This window comes from Centruroides vittatus, unplaced genomic scaffold (genome assembly GCF_030686945.1).
Source record: "Centruroides vittatus isolate TY-2023 unplaced genomic scaffold, ASM3068694v2 scaffold_996, whole genome shotgun sequence".
Lineage (NCBI taxonomy): Eukaryota > Metazoa > Arthropoda > Arachnida > Scorpiones > Buthidae > Centruroides > Centruroides vittatus.
In genome coordinates, this window is record NW_027122724.1 from 287732 (window position 1) to 305478 (window position 17747).

The following is a 17747-nucleotide window of genomic DNA, read 5'->3' on the forward strand; positions in this document are numbered from 1 at the left end:
TGTGCAAAGATGTGTGGAGCAGTCATCGACTCAAGGTGCAAAAAATTATTTTTGGACGAGTGGTGGACGTCTCTGACCGGGCAGATCGACCTCATATGATCCATCAGCCTGCAGATCAAGGTAGGTAAATCATTGACAGAGGTGGTCTCGTGGTCAGTAAGAAGTTCGATGGGTTCGCCGTATGTGATCTCCGCTGCTGTAGCATTGTAGTTAGGGATGGCATTGGACCTTAGCCCCAAAAGAATGGTCGGAAGTTTAGTAACTCAATTGTCGATTGGTTGACCTCTCAGCGAGGACTTGAGCTAACGATGCCACTGTTCGAATTTTTCGTTTGAGGCTGGATGGTACGCCGTTGTGATAATGTGATTAGTTCCCAGGGCTTTGTACGATCAGCAAAAAATCTTTTTAAAAGTTTTTGATAAAACAATTTTTGAAATTTCTGCCTAAAACAATTGAAATCGGCTATGAATATTTAGAATGGAATGAACTGTAATTGAAGCACTTCTATATATTTCATACTTTTCGAACCTTTTTACTTTCCGATGTATGCAGATGGATTGCGATGATATCTAGTTTATTCCACATACGAAGAAATCATAGTAATCATGACAGAAATTACACATTAAAGACTTTGTTGTAGAATATTCTTCACAATTACTTTCAAGTCTAAGATATGCCTGTGATATATCCAAAGTGTTTTAAATTTTGATCTGATTGAGGTAAAATTATTTAACAATTTTTAAATAAACTTAGAATATAATTATATAATTGGAAAACTGCAGTAGGCGCTCGATTATCTACGATAAATACCGGTAAGTATAATTGCATTTCAACAGAAGAAAAATTCCTGTATGATTTTAATCTCAAAACTTAATTTACTGCGTATTAACCCCAGTGAATGGTACGGGTAAATTTTTAAAGAAACAAATAGAAAATAACTCATAAATGAAATAGTGATACATAGGTTACTGATGATAAACTGTATTGCAATGTGTATTGTATTTTTTCTCACTTTCTGGCCTGCAAAGTATAGTGATTTGTGATAACTTATTGACTCGTTCATAAGCATTCCTATTAATCCGCTTCCCGGTTAATCGATAATCTGTATTTTGTTTCTGTACGTGAACTTGGAATATACATATTTTGCTCTGATAGTTTGGCAAGGAAACACATGGGGAAAGAGCCAAGGGGAATTCCTTCTTGAAAGACTTTCCACGGGTGATTGGCCCTTATTTAGGTGTCAGACACGTAAAGAAAACCCGGAAACTCCACTTGCGCAGCCGTTTCGTGAGTTGCGAACGGGAGACCAAAGTTCGCAACTCACGAAATGAAATAATTTAAAAAGTCAGGTGACTTCCGTTCCAGACCGGAAGTTTGTATATAGGTAATCGGGGCTTTCGGTTCCTAGCTTTCCAAACTTGTCTCAATTTTTATCTAACTAACTCCGTTCTCGCGTTTAAGGAAGAACTGACAGACAAGCTGCCAACAGTGGGAATTTACAGGTCTGCATACTCAACAATTATCTTTGGCTTATATTCATTCGCTTATTGGAAGTAAAATATACTAAAACGAAATAATATATTAAAATTCTAAATTTAATAATTTTAAAATTAAATAGAATGGAAAGAAAATTTGAAATATTTAATAACTAAACTTTGAATGAAAATTAAATAAAAATCGCGTCTAAATATGTATAATTAAGTATTAAAAAATGTACGATTTACCCCTTCTGGACTGATAAAAACCGTTGATTACGTTAAGATGGCGATTTGACATCTCTAATGAGCTTGCGTAAATGGAATTTCGGCGCGATTTCGATTCCAATACTTCGTCTGTTATTTTTGTTTGCGTATTCGTTCAAATCTGAAAAATTAAACTTGCATAAAAATCGGAAAATTCAACTCGAGTATTAATTTTGAAGAATTGTAATTAGATTTTTGTAAAAGTCATATAATAATAATAAAAATTTAAATAACGCTTCGGCTTCGTTATTCGTCGGTAGGTGGCGACGATGCGATACATTTTTAACACGGTCTATACACATACGGACAAGACACTGGTCGAGTGAAAAAAAATCTCCATATTAAATTGTGAAGAAGTTGGAAGTTGCATGTTGGTTGAGTGGACTCCGTCTCCGCTCATAGCGGCGTTGACTAGACCCTAAACACTGGAGTTCTGTCGTAGTTTCGCGCCTCGATTGCACAGGCTAGCAGATTGGAGTTTTTCCGGGTTTTCTCCTTGCAGATGAGGCCTAAATAGGGCTCAGCGACCCATAAAAGGTTTCCCAGAAGGCATTCTATTCCCCTTTGTGTCTCTTCTGGCCTTCGCCTTGCGATCCATCTTCTGTCTGTTCTTTCCTTAGGAGTAAAAGCGAATAGCAATACATTCCTCTATAATAAGGACAAGACACGATACCATGATGCATGTTGGGGCCCTTTTGGTCACCATGTTGGGGCTCTTTTGGTATCTACAGTGTTTCTAGAGTGAAGCTGATTGTTTCTTTCGATCTCAAGCAGTTGGATTTCTTGTTATATATATATATATATATATATTTAAAATTTTTTGGACTTCACCACCGAATTGTAAAAATCGATAGCTTAAGGTACGGTACATATAATTACAGTCTTTAACTAAACTGGTTTCAAAATAATAAGCTATGATCATCTTTTTCATAAACAATTAGCTTCGCTCTAAAAACTCCGTACCCACCAAAAGATCCCAACATGGCGACTGCCGCGATGTATCACAGTATCGTTTCTTGACTTTATGTTTAATGTTAATTTTTAAAAGATATTCATAAATATAAATAATTAAAGTTTAAGTTTACCGGAAACAGAATATACCGTATACCTGACTTGCTTTACCAGCAGTTTGGAATGGACAGCCCGATGGCCGAGCGGACAAAATGGCAGCTTACCGCTCCGGGAACCAAATTGAATCCGGACGGGTCGAAAAGTCCCCAGGCACTTATCGTGGGGTGGTCCGACCGGATATGTCGATCCCTGTCACTCACTATTCGGCCGTACCATAATGGGCTTGGTAAAAGAAGACCTCTTAGTGTCCACAGGGCGGAAAGAGTTAACAAAATATATAAAAAGAATCCTAGTCCAACGTATTGCCATGCAGAAAAACGCTCAAAACTCGTGTAGTAGGCGTAACCTACTTGGTGTCAGAAGGAAAAATTGTAGTAGAATCTCACAGTGGTGACAGAATTAACACTCTCTCAGAACCAATCGCATAGAAAGTTATGTTGAAAACAGGTATAAACACTCAGTTTGTGCGGTTCGCAATTTATTAAATTAACCAGAATTTCCTGCTTAAATTAATCGGAATAAGTGCAACAAATTTATAACTATTTAAATGACGAAGTATTAGTGTACTAGATGGGAAATGAATTGTTTTTTGGGGGAGGTAAAGAAGGCCCTCCCCATATATCGGTATCACGGAGTAGGGAGTGTTGGTCAACACATTAGCTATTAAATCGGCGAACAATTTGGTTATTTCTCAGTCGAGCAATCCCAACACATTTTGATATTTCGTAACATCTGCAGTAATATTAGAGGCAGCGAATTGTAATTCCATCTGTAAACCACACTTTAACGTTTTTTCTCCAAAATGTTGGAATTTTCACCGATACTCGTGCTAGTCGACGGGGTCTTCGCTCTTGACCATGACGGAAGTATATAAATAATGAAGATACAGAATTGGGCAAATAATTCCTTATGATCACGTCCGGCTCACCACTTTGAAAATATGATCAAATAAAACGATAAGATTATGAAAAAAAATTTTTTTATTTGTAACTTGGGTACAAGACTGGCAAAAGCACAGCGCACGCGACAAAAAGACAAAAGATTAGATCGAGGTACAAGCTGAAGCGTTACCAAGTTGGCTACACCTCCACGAGCATAAATTGAAACTTCTATTCATTTTAAAAGACGGGCACTCTTTTTACTCTTTTCTCCCCACTGGTACTAATAAGGTTTCTTTTAGCAAGCGCATTATGGATTCGGCCAAGCCCACAATAGGGTGACTGGGTGGTGAAGTTCTGGGCCGACATATCCGGTCAGACCACGTTCTGTTCGAATTCGATTCATGGTCCCCAGAGCAGGAGACTGCCACTATGACCGCTTGGCCGTTCGACCGTTAAGACGGACACTACAAACATTCTCACCCAAACCATTCAAATGAAATCTTTTGAAAGGTTTTCGGATAAAAGTTTGTGATTTGATCCGAAAATCGTTTCGACAGACGAATATCTGTTCCTTAACGTGAAAATATTTTATTTTATTTTTTTATTTTCAAGCTTAAATTAACTAAATCGAATAATAGAATAAAGAAAGGAAAAGAATTAGTGGTCATTTTTACGTCAATTTTTCTTAAAATCAAGTCATTCGTATAATGCGCTGTAACTTTATCTTAAATAAGTATTTTGGCTGCAAAGTGCGGTATTATTTTGTCACCTCGTTGAGGAAACGTTGTTTTTTGTATTACGTCTTTACATAGTCACGTGTGATGTCATCTACGTCGAAGCATATCTCATAGAGGTGTGTAGTGTGAATGTTTCGCTGTGCTTCACTGTTGTAATCAGGTATTCGCTGTGGTGAAAATACATACTTATTTTGGTGTAATTATGTCAAGTCCTGGACGTGAAAAACAGGAGCCAGATGATAGAGGTACAGGTAGAGGCAGAGGTAAGATAAATATTAATTATTATAACAAAAATTAAAGTAACTAGTAAAAGTAATAAAATCATTTCTTTTTATTTTGTCGTATTACACCAAAATATGCAAATAAAGAATGGAATTTAGTTGTAAACGATTGTTTTACGCACGCCTGAATAATGAAAATACCTAAAACTCCCTTCCATCGATAAGTGTTTGTGAAGGAACTAATTAGTATCTTACAGTTTGAATACCTGTAGTTATGACAGAACTATGCTGGTATAGTAAGCCAATATAATCTATAATGGCTTACTACAACCCCCGACTCACAGCTTCGACTGCGGCAATGGCAAGGCTAAAGCAGCGTGACTTAATGCAAATTAGGCGAGCCGGGCCCTCCGTTTTCGGGCTTTTTCGGGTCTCCCTAACCTTTGACCTTTGCTATCCTATGGCGGCCGTCGTCGGGGATGTTACCCCTCGCGTTCTGATGCAATTTAGGCGGCCCCGAATGTAAGGCCATTGTTTGGGTAAGGTGGAATCACATCGATTTGAAGTTTTCTGTGAAAGTTTGTAGATATTCCGTTTATCAAATTTTCGAATTTCTACAATGTAAGTGCTGCGTTAAGTATAATTCACACGATAAATGTGTTTGTCTCTATTTTATTTCGGAAGTGAGAAAGCAAGAACCACTTTCTGATGTTAATATAAATAGAGTATTTCTTTAAAACAATTGTTAGATTATAAGTATGAGGAAACAGGATACTAGGATTAGTGGGTAACCATGAGCATGCCTGCCAAACGGGACACTTCGTGTAGCTTATTCTGCCTTTTTCAGGAGTCTAATTAAAAATAGATATCTTTGTATAACTATTTATACTTGTATATCTTCGTGTATATATATATATATTTTTCGTGTTTCCTAAATAATTTGTGGGGTTTTTAAAGTATGTTCGTGTGGACTTTTGATTATTTCAAAAGTTTCTGTCAATAGTTAAGAACGAATTAATATACTACAAAAGTTTCAGTTGCAGGTCAGAAAATTTTACTTTATAAATTTGGTAAATCTGGCAGGCTCACTCAAATATTGCCTACCTTGCACTATTTTCTAACTATAAGTCAAAGCAATACGGTCATAAATTTGAATCTTTTTTTCCATTGCTGACAATCATGTTGTCCATCCACTTTAAATCTTATCCTTGTTACTGTAGTAAAACAATTGCATTAATGTAATTTATACTGTATTTATAAATGGCATTTTCGTTACTTTTGTGAAATAGTTATCTGTCATCCTCCGTGTCCGCAATACGGAAAAAGTGGTTCCTAACTGTTAAAAATTGATCTGCTATCCAAAAATGGATATAAAATCATCGAAGGGTCAATTTTCAGTCTTAAAAAAATACTATTTTCTTATTCGAGAAATAAAGGGGGTTAATTTAATTAACCATTTCACGTTCATTCATTCACAGTTTCAGAATTCGGCTATTTATTATCAAGTATATCCGGCTGTTCAATTTTTAATTTGGCTAATAACTTAACTGTGTATATACTGAAGACTATTCACTTTTATTGCTAGTACCATCCAATCCAGTATTTGTGTATGCATTGTATATCACTTGCCATATTCCAATGGTTATTAGCCAAAGTACCTTATAAAATTTCCGTGAAGTTAGTGGAGCAAATATAATGAATTTGTACTTCAATTTCCTAATTTATACTAAGCATCAAATCATATATAAGTTCCATAAACATAGAATGGATGCGTAAATTTGGAGAATTTGCCGCATACTATTTTGGAACCAAAAATGCATTTGCATACCTACTTCGTTTGTATGTATCTCTCCGCAAACAGTAAGGAGAAATTCAATTATGTTCATAAATGGTCTACATCATTTTCAGATATAGTGAATAAGGTATCACATACTAATGTGATAATTTACTGTTCAAAGAGAACCTAGTACAACGCAATTTAATATAAACAATAAAATCAGATACATTCAATATTACGCATTATACCAGAAATTCACACTAATTCCTTTCATATGCCCAATATATTATGAAAATTTTACTTCATATGGTTTAAATGCTAGCAAATTGCGACAAAGGAGAATAATTTACTTCTATCTTACTTTTACTCCAACAGAAGAAAAAATAAATGTGTACAGTACCTACAAATACTGTAGGTATTTGTGTAGGGAAAAACAATGAGGAACACTCCTCAACTTACAACAAACGTGCAAATTTCCACACTATTTTTTGAGGTATTGCATTATTGGTGCGTTAATCATAGTTTTATATGGAGATTTTTTCCATTAGTTTTATTTATCATGAATCTTAGAAGGCCTGTTATGTATTGAAAACGTTCCATTTATCATAATTATCAGATGATTCGCAGTCTCCAGTGTTTATAACAAACAAACTAACCTGTACTATTTGTCAATATTTCTCCCAACATATGAAATTTTGAGAATTTTACAACCATTCTTCCTCTTCGTAGGAACCTTCAGATATTAAAATTTAAGAAAATATGAATAATATATTTAATGAAAATTTAAGAAATAAAGAAATTATAACAAGTAAGAATTATTTCGTAAATTTTTTTTTAGGTCGAGGAATTCTTGATAAAAGTTTACGACAAAGTTATCTTTCCTACTTGCAGTCAATCTCCGTTGCTGGTAAGAAATTATTAAGCAATGTCGTTGATAAATGTCCCGCAGATTCAATTGATATCGTAAAGCCAGTTTCAAGTTCCTTTGTTGTTGCATCAGACGTTATGTCGAGCTCAGCATCATCAACACATCAGGCTTTGTCTTCAGCGGCAACTTCCAAAACTGATTCTTCAAAACAAGATGAACGTTTTAAGAAACTGATGAAAAGATACGGTCTAGAATTAACATACAGCGACGATTTTCACCATCGCTTCGCCATGCGACCCGGACATGGACAACAAGGAAAACCGATCAAGTTGTTGACAAATTATTATCCTATTGATTTTCCGAGAGGTGATATATTTCATTACGACGTTGAAATTAATGTTCATAATGCAAGCACCCGTGAAAAATTTAACAGAGAGATTATGGATAGATTGTTTATCGTTGAGAATATCTTTCAAGAGTTTTTACCAGCGTATGATGGAATGAAAAACCTCTTCACACGTAACCCTCTACCTATAATTTCTGAGCAAGTATTCGCATTAACTGTCAAAAATGAGGAAGGAAAAGAAGTTGATTGTGAAATAAAAATTAAACCAGTGATCAAAAAGGGTGATTTCGGAAAAGCAATCAGAAATTCCATCAGTTTAGAACCACTGCATCAATTATTCGATAAAAAATATCAAAATATGACACCAGAAATAACTACTGCGATTATTTCAATGGAAACCATACTAAGACACGGTCCTGCATTGCGATTGATTTCCGTGGGAAGATCATTTTTTCAAAAACCTGAAGGACGTGAACTCTCATTAGATAACAGTCGAGAAATCTTCTTGGGGCATCATCAGTGTTTGAAAGTCACGGAATCAGGAGCGATGATCAATGTCGACAGATCGTCTAAAGTATTTTTTAAAGGTGGACCCGTTATTGACTTCGTACTGGATGTTCTGTATCCCGGTGAAAGATGGGAAGACTATTTAAGAAACGTAAGAAGTTTAACTAATGAACAAATAAGAGTATTGAGAAAAGAATTATGTGGTGTAAGAATTAAAGTCACGCATCTCCCTTATGCTAGAAAATATAAAATTTCCGGCATCACCGAAGAGAGTGCAAACAACGTGCTGTTCAATAGAGAAATTAATGGAGAAACTGTGCCAATAAGCGTATCAGATTATTTTAAATTAACGTATAAGACGTTAAGGTATCCGAATTTACCTTGCCTGGTATCTGAGACATCTCCTATACAGAAGGGAATGGAGAAAAGAACAATATATCTGCCGTTTGAAGTATGTGAAATTGTACAGCAGCACTACAGCAGGAATTTATCCGATGAATTTAAAAGAGTTGTGATTAAAAGATCTGTTCAACCTCCGACGGAAAGATTTAAAGCAATTCAAAATTCACTGGAAGAAATAAAACGTGATTCTCGTCCTTATTCCGAAGAATTCGGAATTAATATAAGTTCGGATCCATTGAAAGTAGTTGGACGAATACTGAATGCACCTGAAATTCTTTATTTTGCAAATCAAAAGACACAACCGGAAAATGGCAGATGGAATTTAATGAATAAAACGTTTTATACAGGCGTTAAAATAGAAAAATGGTTAGTGCTAAGTTTTTCTAACGCTTATGATCAATCAGAATTGGAGTATTTCGTGGAGAATCTTATCAGTGAAGGAAGAAATTTAGGACTGGATTTCTCTGCACAACTCGATATACGAAGTTTCGATCCGAATACCGAATTAGCAGGAAACATACTTAGGAAAGCAAAACGAATTTATCCCCAATTACAGCTAGCGATGGTAGTGCTGCCAAGTAAACTACGTGAACTAAACATTCATTCACAGGTAAAAACAGTGGCTGAAACCGAATTGGGAATAGTTACGCAGTGCATTAAGGACGTGAGTCTTAAAAAAGAAAGACGTTTGCTTATGCCCTTAATTCGCAATATTTGCCAGAAAATTAATGCGAAACTTGGAGGAATAAACAATTCTTTACTTCCAGAAGCAAAACCAGCAATTTTAAGAGAAGACGTAATGTTAATCGGTGCTGATTGTTCTCATCCTTCTCCGGCAGATGATATTCCATATTCGATTGCAGCGGTTGTTGGAAGTGTTGATGAGTATCCGAGTAGATACAAAGCGAGTGTAAGACTTCAGCTACCGATAAAAATTGATAATATTCATAGTGGAAGGCAGATAATTGTCGAATTAAAATCTATGTTAATTGAACTATTCAAAGCATTTAAAGAAACAAACAAAACAGCACCCAAGAAGATTCTTTTCTACAGGAATGGCGTATGCGATGGCGAGTTTAATAACGTAATGAATTATGAATTGAAAGCGATTAGAGAAGCTTGCAGGGAGATGAATATGGATAATGACGAAAGAAAAACTGCAGTTACTTTAATAATCGTTGGAAAGGGTCATCATACAAGATTTATTCCTGTAAATCCGAGTGAGGGAGTAGGCAAACATAGAAACATACCACCCGGAACTACCGTAGATTCTTCTGTTGTACATCCAATTTTCTTCGATTTTTTCACATGTAGCCACTTAGGTATTCAGGGAACAAGTCGACCTACTCATTACACAGTTCTACACGATGATAATCAATTTACTGCAGACGAACTACAATCATTAACTTATCAACTGTGCTACAATTATTCCAACTGTACAAGTAGTATATCGATCCCTTGTGTTGTAAAATATGCTGATAGTGCAGCGTATAGAATAAAAGAATATCTGATTGCTAATAAAGCAAAAATACCCGATAGAAGACATGATTTACAAGAATGGCATATTTCAAAAGCTATTAAAAATGCCATTAAGATTGACGAAAACGTGCATAATAGCATGTTTTTTATATAAGTAGCAATGAAGATTGAACTCAAGCTGCTTCAAAGCATAAAGTAGTTTAATTTATTTTCTTAATTTAAAACATCTTAGTGACTTAGAAAATTTCTGAAAACTCATTATAAATTTCATACCAAAAAACAAATATCGTCAAAGTTTTATATGATTTTCGTTTGTTTATTTTTGTATTTTAAGAACTTCTTGAAGTAACAAGCAATCAGATATTAATATATGTTTAAACTTATAAAATTTGTTAAAAATCATATATTTTACTGTTTTATCTGATAAAATCACATTAAACTTCCTGAAAAACAAGGTAAAAGAGTTGATTAATTTTTATAAATTTATAATTAACATGGGTTAGTTGATTTTATTTTTGATAATTGACATAAAGTCATAAATAGATGAAAAATGATAATTAAAGTTATTTCCCTAACGCTGTGTTTTTAAATTATTTCATAACTGCCTAACGTATTATCAGTAGTTTTCAACTATAGCTTAAAATATAGCAAATAGTATCAAAGAAAATAATTTTCCATACGTTATTTGAAGTTTAGGAATATTCCTTATTAATTATTCCTCACTTTGAACATAATGATCTGAATTTAGCATCGAATATTTTGATCGGCTGTAATTATACACACGATATTTTGCTAACCATAATAATAATAATCAAAATAGTAACAACATACGCTGTCATATTTACCCTTATCAAAATTCTAAAATCTAATTCCTCTTATTATAGAAAAATCCGCACATCGATATTACAAATGGTCTTTCTCCGAATCTCTTCATGAAACAAATAATCGGAAATGATTCAACAGATTGAAACAGATTAATATATTTATTACACAATCGATAGCTCTTTCATTAATTAAATATTTTTGTGATTGTCATCCAAAGAAACAATACTCACGTGATAGAAAATTGATAATGCTTATTGTTCCAGACAAAAGACACAGCAGTTACTACGAGCGCCGCACAAAATGTTCTATCAATCGGTACGAAAAGGATAACGTATGTGAAGAAGCTACGATTGATTAGGCTTGACACTAACATAGGATCAATTTATGAGAAAGCATTATTTTTATATATTTTTATTATGAATGTTATTATGAAGTTTAAAACAAGTTTCTAACAAAGCAGAAAAAACTGTGCTCTGCAACTTTGGTTTACACTGATTTTTTTCTGTTTTATTGTCTCTAGTAGTTTAACCTTATGTATTATGTAGAGTTATTTTTCTACTGTATTTTATTGTTTTTATAATTTTATGAGTAATGTTATTATAACACTTTGATCTATTTTATCAGAGCATAATTTGGGATTTATAAGTTTATCGTAGTCAATTGTATAACCGATGTTTAAAATATTTCATACACGACTTCTTTATACATCTTAGATAAAAGTGTTTCATTGTTTTATTAAAAAATAACATGTCGTTAATAAATTTACAGAAAGTGACTTACAACAATGCACTTTACTTATGTATTTTATATGACTGACCACCGTACACAGAATTTTTCGACATGAAGATGAGCGCCCCCTTAAAACTTCCAATAGCTTGTTCCTATTGTGTCAATGAGTCACTCGACTTATTGATTCACTTTATTCAGTCAGCTTACAATCAGTTCACTAATGTGCTACCCAATCGTGATCCCTACAGGAACAGTAGGGATGGTCCATATTAAACATAAATTGCTTGTTTTTGATTTATGTCAATAATACTTTTTTCTTTCTGTGTAAGTCTGGTTCGTCTTGACAATACTTTTCAAATCATTGTGTTTTTTTACAAACATGAAATTTTTAACACTTATCTGAAAAGTGGACCACTGTCATCACGTAATTCTCACAAGAACGATAAATGTCCAGAATGCATTCACCGGGCCGACAGCACAATCGGACAATAGATCATTTCAGAAGGTAGCATTTAGAATAATGGAAACAAGATTATAAAGCAATTTGTTTATAAACAAATTTATAAAGCGTTTGGCTTCTCTACGTAATGAACATTTCTACACCTTTAACGATCAAAAATTATTTCAAACGTTTAAATGTCTAGGACAATGTGCAAAATATAAAATCAAGTAAAACTTCGAGACATCAATCCTTCTCCTGATTTCACTAACATAACACTGTGATATACATAGTAAAGGTTAAAATAACCAAACCATTAAGATGATTTTTATCATTTCAATAATAATATTGAATATTTATATTGTTGTGAATACGAATATCACAGCATTTGATGAGAATCGAGTAATTTTTAGAAATTATAGTCGTAGAGCGTATGATTCGACTGTAAATTTATATTTCATGTAAATTGATTAAAGATATTTCTTCTTTTATTTCAATAATAATAAAGACACGTCATGAAATATAACGACGAATAGTCAATTCCGATTGGAGCTGGACGATAATTCGAATATTAGTGTTTAGATTTTGATGGAATTTAAATATCTAGTGAATTATTATTGCAAATAAAATGCCAAATACTTTCAAGCGGTAAGAATTTTATTTGAAATAATTTTCTTAAGAAATAGAAGATGTTTATAATTTAGAAAATTCGGTTAATGTTACCTTAGGTAGCCAAGATGGCGGCTCGTCTCTGATTCCAGCAAGGAAACAGTGGGACGCACGTTCTAACCTAACCTATTCTAATAAATTACCATAGTTATTAGCAACCAAATTATTAGAATGGGTTAGATTAGGTTAGAACGTGCGTCCCACTGTTTCCTTGCTGGAATCGGAGACGAGCCGCCATCTTGGCTACCTAAGGTAACATTAACCGAATATTTTATCATTGGTATTTCATATTTGGTATTAGAATTGTTATTTGAAATGTTGAAATGTATTTAAAGTATTTTCAGTAATTTCAGTTACGAGATATTATAAATATTCTGTGATACTTGGAACGAATCGAAGTATTTCCAATATCGTGATGTATTCGAAATTCCGAATATCTATCTTAGTGTTTCGATTAATACTAGAATCATTAATACAAGCGACTAATTTAATTCATTTTCTATTAATAAAATTAAAATAAATAACAATCAAAAGAACATTGGCTAATAGACTTTAGTACGAGTACAATCTAAAATTTTATTTACTAAGAAATTACAAAAGGATTACTTGCAAGTAAACAATACATGTAGCTAGCGTTCTCTTTGTTCTACTTGTGCTCTGGAATACCATTAATTGTTTGTTGATTAAAAATATGTAGCCAGAGGGTGGCGTAATGTTCCCGGCTGTTATTATTATTTATTTAAAAACGTTTTATATAATTAAGCAAAAAATAAAATTGTGTATGGAGCCATCTGTTACCAGATTTTGTTATAAAAAGTTTATATTTTTTATTAGTATACAATGACAAAACGCATAATTTTCAGGGTAAGAGTGAGTTTTACGAAAGAGTGGAATTGTTAACAACAAACAAAATATTTTTTAATTAAATCTTATTCTTCTACGGATACATAGCCCCCTGTTTCTCCCCACTCACTCGACCTTTTGCCACCGAAATTTAACAGCATCAATGCCTCTCCTATACAAGCTACCTCGCAAAATTTCGTTTTTAAATCTTTACCCCATCCTCAGATATTAAGCGAAATACATGCCAACGCACCCCTTCCCACACACACAAATACATGCATATCCAAAAAACTGTGGTCTTTTTTTCTACTTTTTGCATTCAGGACTTTTTAAAACGTGGTGATTTGCGAAACCTCGACTGGTCAAATTTGACACAATTCCTATACTACCCCTTATCATATATACATAACAACCGGGAAAGTGCAATGCATCTACAAGAGAACAAACAAACCATCGAATATAATATGCTATTTAAAGAATACATCTATGCAATATCCTTTCCCACAACTAACAGTATAAATGCAGTGTTTTAGAAATTCACCGATAATAACAAATTTGCATTAAAAGATTATTACATATTCCAGAGTAAATATTTAAAAAACTGTTTCGTTCTTAAATGTGAAATTTTTTATTCTTTTTGTAGAACATCTCTTCTTATCAAGAACTCCGGTTAATTGAATGAGAGTAGAGAAAACAGAATACAATCCACTGACAACCTGAAAACAATTTAAAGTGTAATAAATATAAAAACATAAACATAAAACAAAGTTTTTCTCTATGGTATTTTTCAGTTCAGATTTTATTTCTTTAAATATGATATTAAATAAGAAAAATACAATAAATTAAACCATTATGAATTACTACTTTTACACAATTTTATATTATCGTATTATGCGATATTGTATATAAAAAATAATAACATACGCCTGAATATTTACACTTATCAAAAAATTTCTTTTAACGTAGAAAAATCCCCACATTGATATTCCAAAAGGTCTTCCTCCAAATCTCTTCATGAAACAAATGATCTGAGATGATTCATTTATTAATTCAATCATATAAATATTGTGTAAATTGAAAGAAAGAAAATACTTTAAATCTATATTCAGGCGTAAATGATGATGAATATTTTCCGATGCTGATATAATTGTCGTAGATCTGAAACATATCAATATATTCACTGCTAAATCAACAACTCTTTCATTAATTTAATAACTTTAATTTTGTGTTTTTTCATAAAATCAATACTTACGAGTGATGAAAATATTGATAATTCCCATGAAACAATTAATGTTCCAGCCAATAAAACTATTGAAATTATTCCGATTACTATACGAAAGATTGTATCTATTTCTACAAAAAGAACAATGTATATATTGAAACAATTTTCGTAGAGAAAAATAATATAAATAAGAGGAAACAAAGCCTTCCATTTTTGGTTCATCTCATCCAATATTTGCCAAATTCTCCAAAGTTTGTCCGTTAATTCATCAATGAGAGATCTCGTTGCTCTAGTTGCGTGTTGCAATTGAGTAGAAATGTGCATTAACCTTTCCTCTATTAGAGAGAAAATAATTACGAAATATAAAACTGCAAAATATATGTAAGAGGTAATATAAAATAACCAAAGCTCTGATGCACAGATGCAAAAATAGGATAAAGTATAATGATGATATTTTGATTTAAAAGCAAAATAACCGAGACAGAAAATCACTGTGAACTAACAAAGAAGAGTAAAAACATATAAGTACAAATAATAAGGCAAATAATGTTCGTATTTCTCGATGAATAATTCTTCTTCGTTGAAATCTTTCATCAAGTGGTGAATATTAAGCTTCCTTCTTTTCAAAATGCCGAAGCTTACTGCTGTGAACAAAGAACAACACCACGCAATAAATATAATGTACAGTTTGTTATTACCTAGTGCCATAGCTACGTCGTTGCAATAAGCTTCGGGTATTGTTATCATAGCTGCAAACAATAATGCCATCGTCCATAAAAATAATTCGAGTAAAGTCGAGTAAATTACGAAAACATTCTGATTAAGTTTTGATTTTTTCTTTCGACATTTGCACGTCTCCAACACTTCCAAACCGAAAACTTCCATAACAGAAATCACCGGTTGAAGTTTTTTTTGCTATACAATTGCTGTATGATGACTGCATTTCTCACTACAGATGTGCAAGGCTAATTTCGTTGTACAGTCTCGAAATACATCAGTTATTAAGTTTTACTGGTTCGTTTGAATATACACCAGAAATTCAGTAATATGCACGTTTATGCAATTAGAAATGTAATGGTTAGAATAACGTTTGTAGTCGTATGCGCACTATTCGAGCCTTTATAAAGTCGACGTATTAACTATAGAAACGGTTTCTGATTGAAGTATATTCAACGTTGTAAAGAATATCTATTTTGTGACGTTTACAAACGTATCAACGAATCACGTTGCACAATGAAGAAGAGAAAACGTTGCCTAGAAACAAGTGTGATCAATAAAATGTCATTTCTGTCATTTGTTAATATAATTTAAAAATTCTTTTAAAACCTTTTCAAATTCGTGTTGTTTTATATACACGAATTTCTTTATGTAATTTTTAAAACAGGACCTATTTAAAATGCATTTGAGATTTTTATATTAATTAAAGTGTTATGATTCGGTAGGCTTTAAAATGCAATCAATAGTTGATATGATCACGAAAAAGCAATTATCTTTTTTTATATTTATATTATGAGAGTATAACAATAATCAGACAATTGAGTGTTCAAACATAATTAATGTCTTTGAATCACTAATGATCTAACAATATATTACCTTATTAGTTTAAGAAAGAATCAGTACTAAAAGTACCAGAGTATCCATCGACATTTTTCGTCAAATTCTTTATTGTAAATAACGTGTTGATGAAGCTTGAATAATATGTAAATGTAGTTTGATGAATGAATATAAATCGCTGTTATTTATGAAATATTATTTTCATTATGCAAATACAATTCAGAGTAGCAACTAACAAATATGAGATGTACTGTACAGTACGATATTTGACAAAACGATCATTACTCTCTTAGATTCTACATACTTATTTAAATTAATGTCTTTCTGTTTATGTGTTTGTTCGAGTATCGGATAATCCGATTTCAATGAATTTTTATGCAATTATTTAACAAAATGTTTTGAACAATAAAAACTATTTTTCATCTATATCAAACTTCCATATATATAGATTTGCATGCATAATTTCACATGAGCGTATAACGCCGACTTACTATAATAAACCACACCTAAATGGAAAAGTTTGCAAAAAGGAGAACCGTCTATGTCAAAAAACACATGTGGAAAACACCCTAACAAAGCGGAAAAACTATTTTATACCGTGCAACTTCGGTTTACACAGATTTTTCTGTTTTACCTTTTTTCGAGCCATAGCTGGTTCCTAAACAATTAATTCATAAATTTATTTTTGTCATGAATTCACTATAGATAGAAAGCTTATAACGCAACGATGTCTCTAAACACTTCAGGAAAAGTTGTAAATAGACAATTGCCGTTTCTCCTAGAAAAAATTTACCATTTTTCATGTTATAAAAGTTGATTTCGTAACAATAGATGTACCACAAACAATTTGATAAACTTTGTAAAATTACGATTTATTATTAATTGTGTGTGTTTATTGATGTAGAGAATGTTTGATTGCTGTTGGTACCATGAAATACTTTCAATTTGCACAAATTTGAATTATGGCATACCCAATCATTATTAATAGAAAAGTTCCTACAGAATCAAACTTTCCGTGTTAGGATAGTTACCATCTTATTTAGGCTGACCATGCAAGGTGTTCTATAAAGTTCTATTTTGAATGCATCTCACATCCTTTTTCATATTAACAGTCTATAGTTAACTGTGTTTCTTCTAATATCGACGTCCCTATAAGTACTTTCATTTTTCTTGTTAGTATAGCAACAAGAGTTTCATGGATACTCTATATTGTTTTACTTGATTATCACTGAATTTAACTTATCTTGGCGAAGTTTTCGAAAAGTTTAAAAAGCTTTGAGGAATTCAAGGGTATTTTTATCAACTCCTGGGTCTCCAGCTTTCCGTAATTTACACCGCTGTGTAAGATTAGGTGATTTTGTGGGGCCACAGAATCCGAACCGAATAACTTGTCATTTTTTTTTTTCTGCGGTGTTACGTGAAAGACAAAGCGTAA

The 17747-nt window shown here is 32.8% G+C and overlaps 1 protein-coding gene and 1 long non-coding RNA gene across 2 annotated transcripts; one reads left to right on the forward strand and one right to left on the reverse strand.

Annotated features, from left to right (window-relative positions):
• Positions 1-4633: 4633 nt before the first annotated feature.
• Positions 4634-10185, forward strand: LOC136990638 (protein argonaute-2-like). Its single transcript, XM_067289027.1, has 2 exons — positions 4634-4694; positions 7268-10185. The coding sequence occupies exons 1-2, from the start codon at positions 4634-4636 to the stop codon at positions 10183-10185; spliced, it is 2979 nt and encodes a 992-aa protein (XP_067145128.1).
• A 3945-nt stretch (positions 10186-14130) lies between these two features.
• Positions 14131-14990, reverse strand: LOC136990659 (uncharacterized). Its single transcript, XR_010883091.1, has 4 exons — positions 14789-14990; positions 14629-14694; positions 14475-14564; positions 14131-14252 (listed from the first exon to the last, which is right to left on the reverse strand). It is a non-coding gene; the product is annotated as an uncharacterized lncRNA (long non-coding RNA).
• Positions 14991-17747: the final 2757 nt, after the last annotated feature.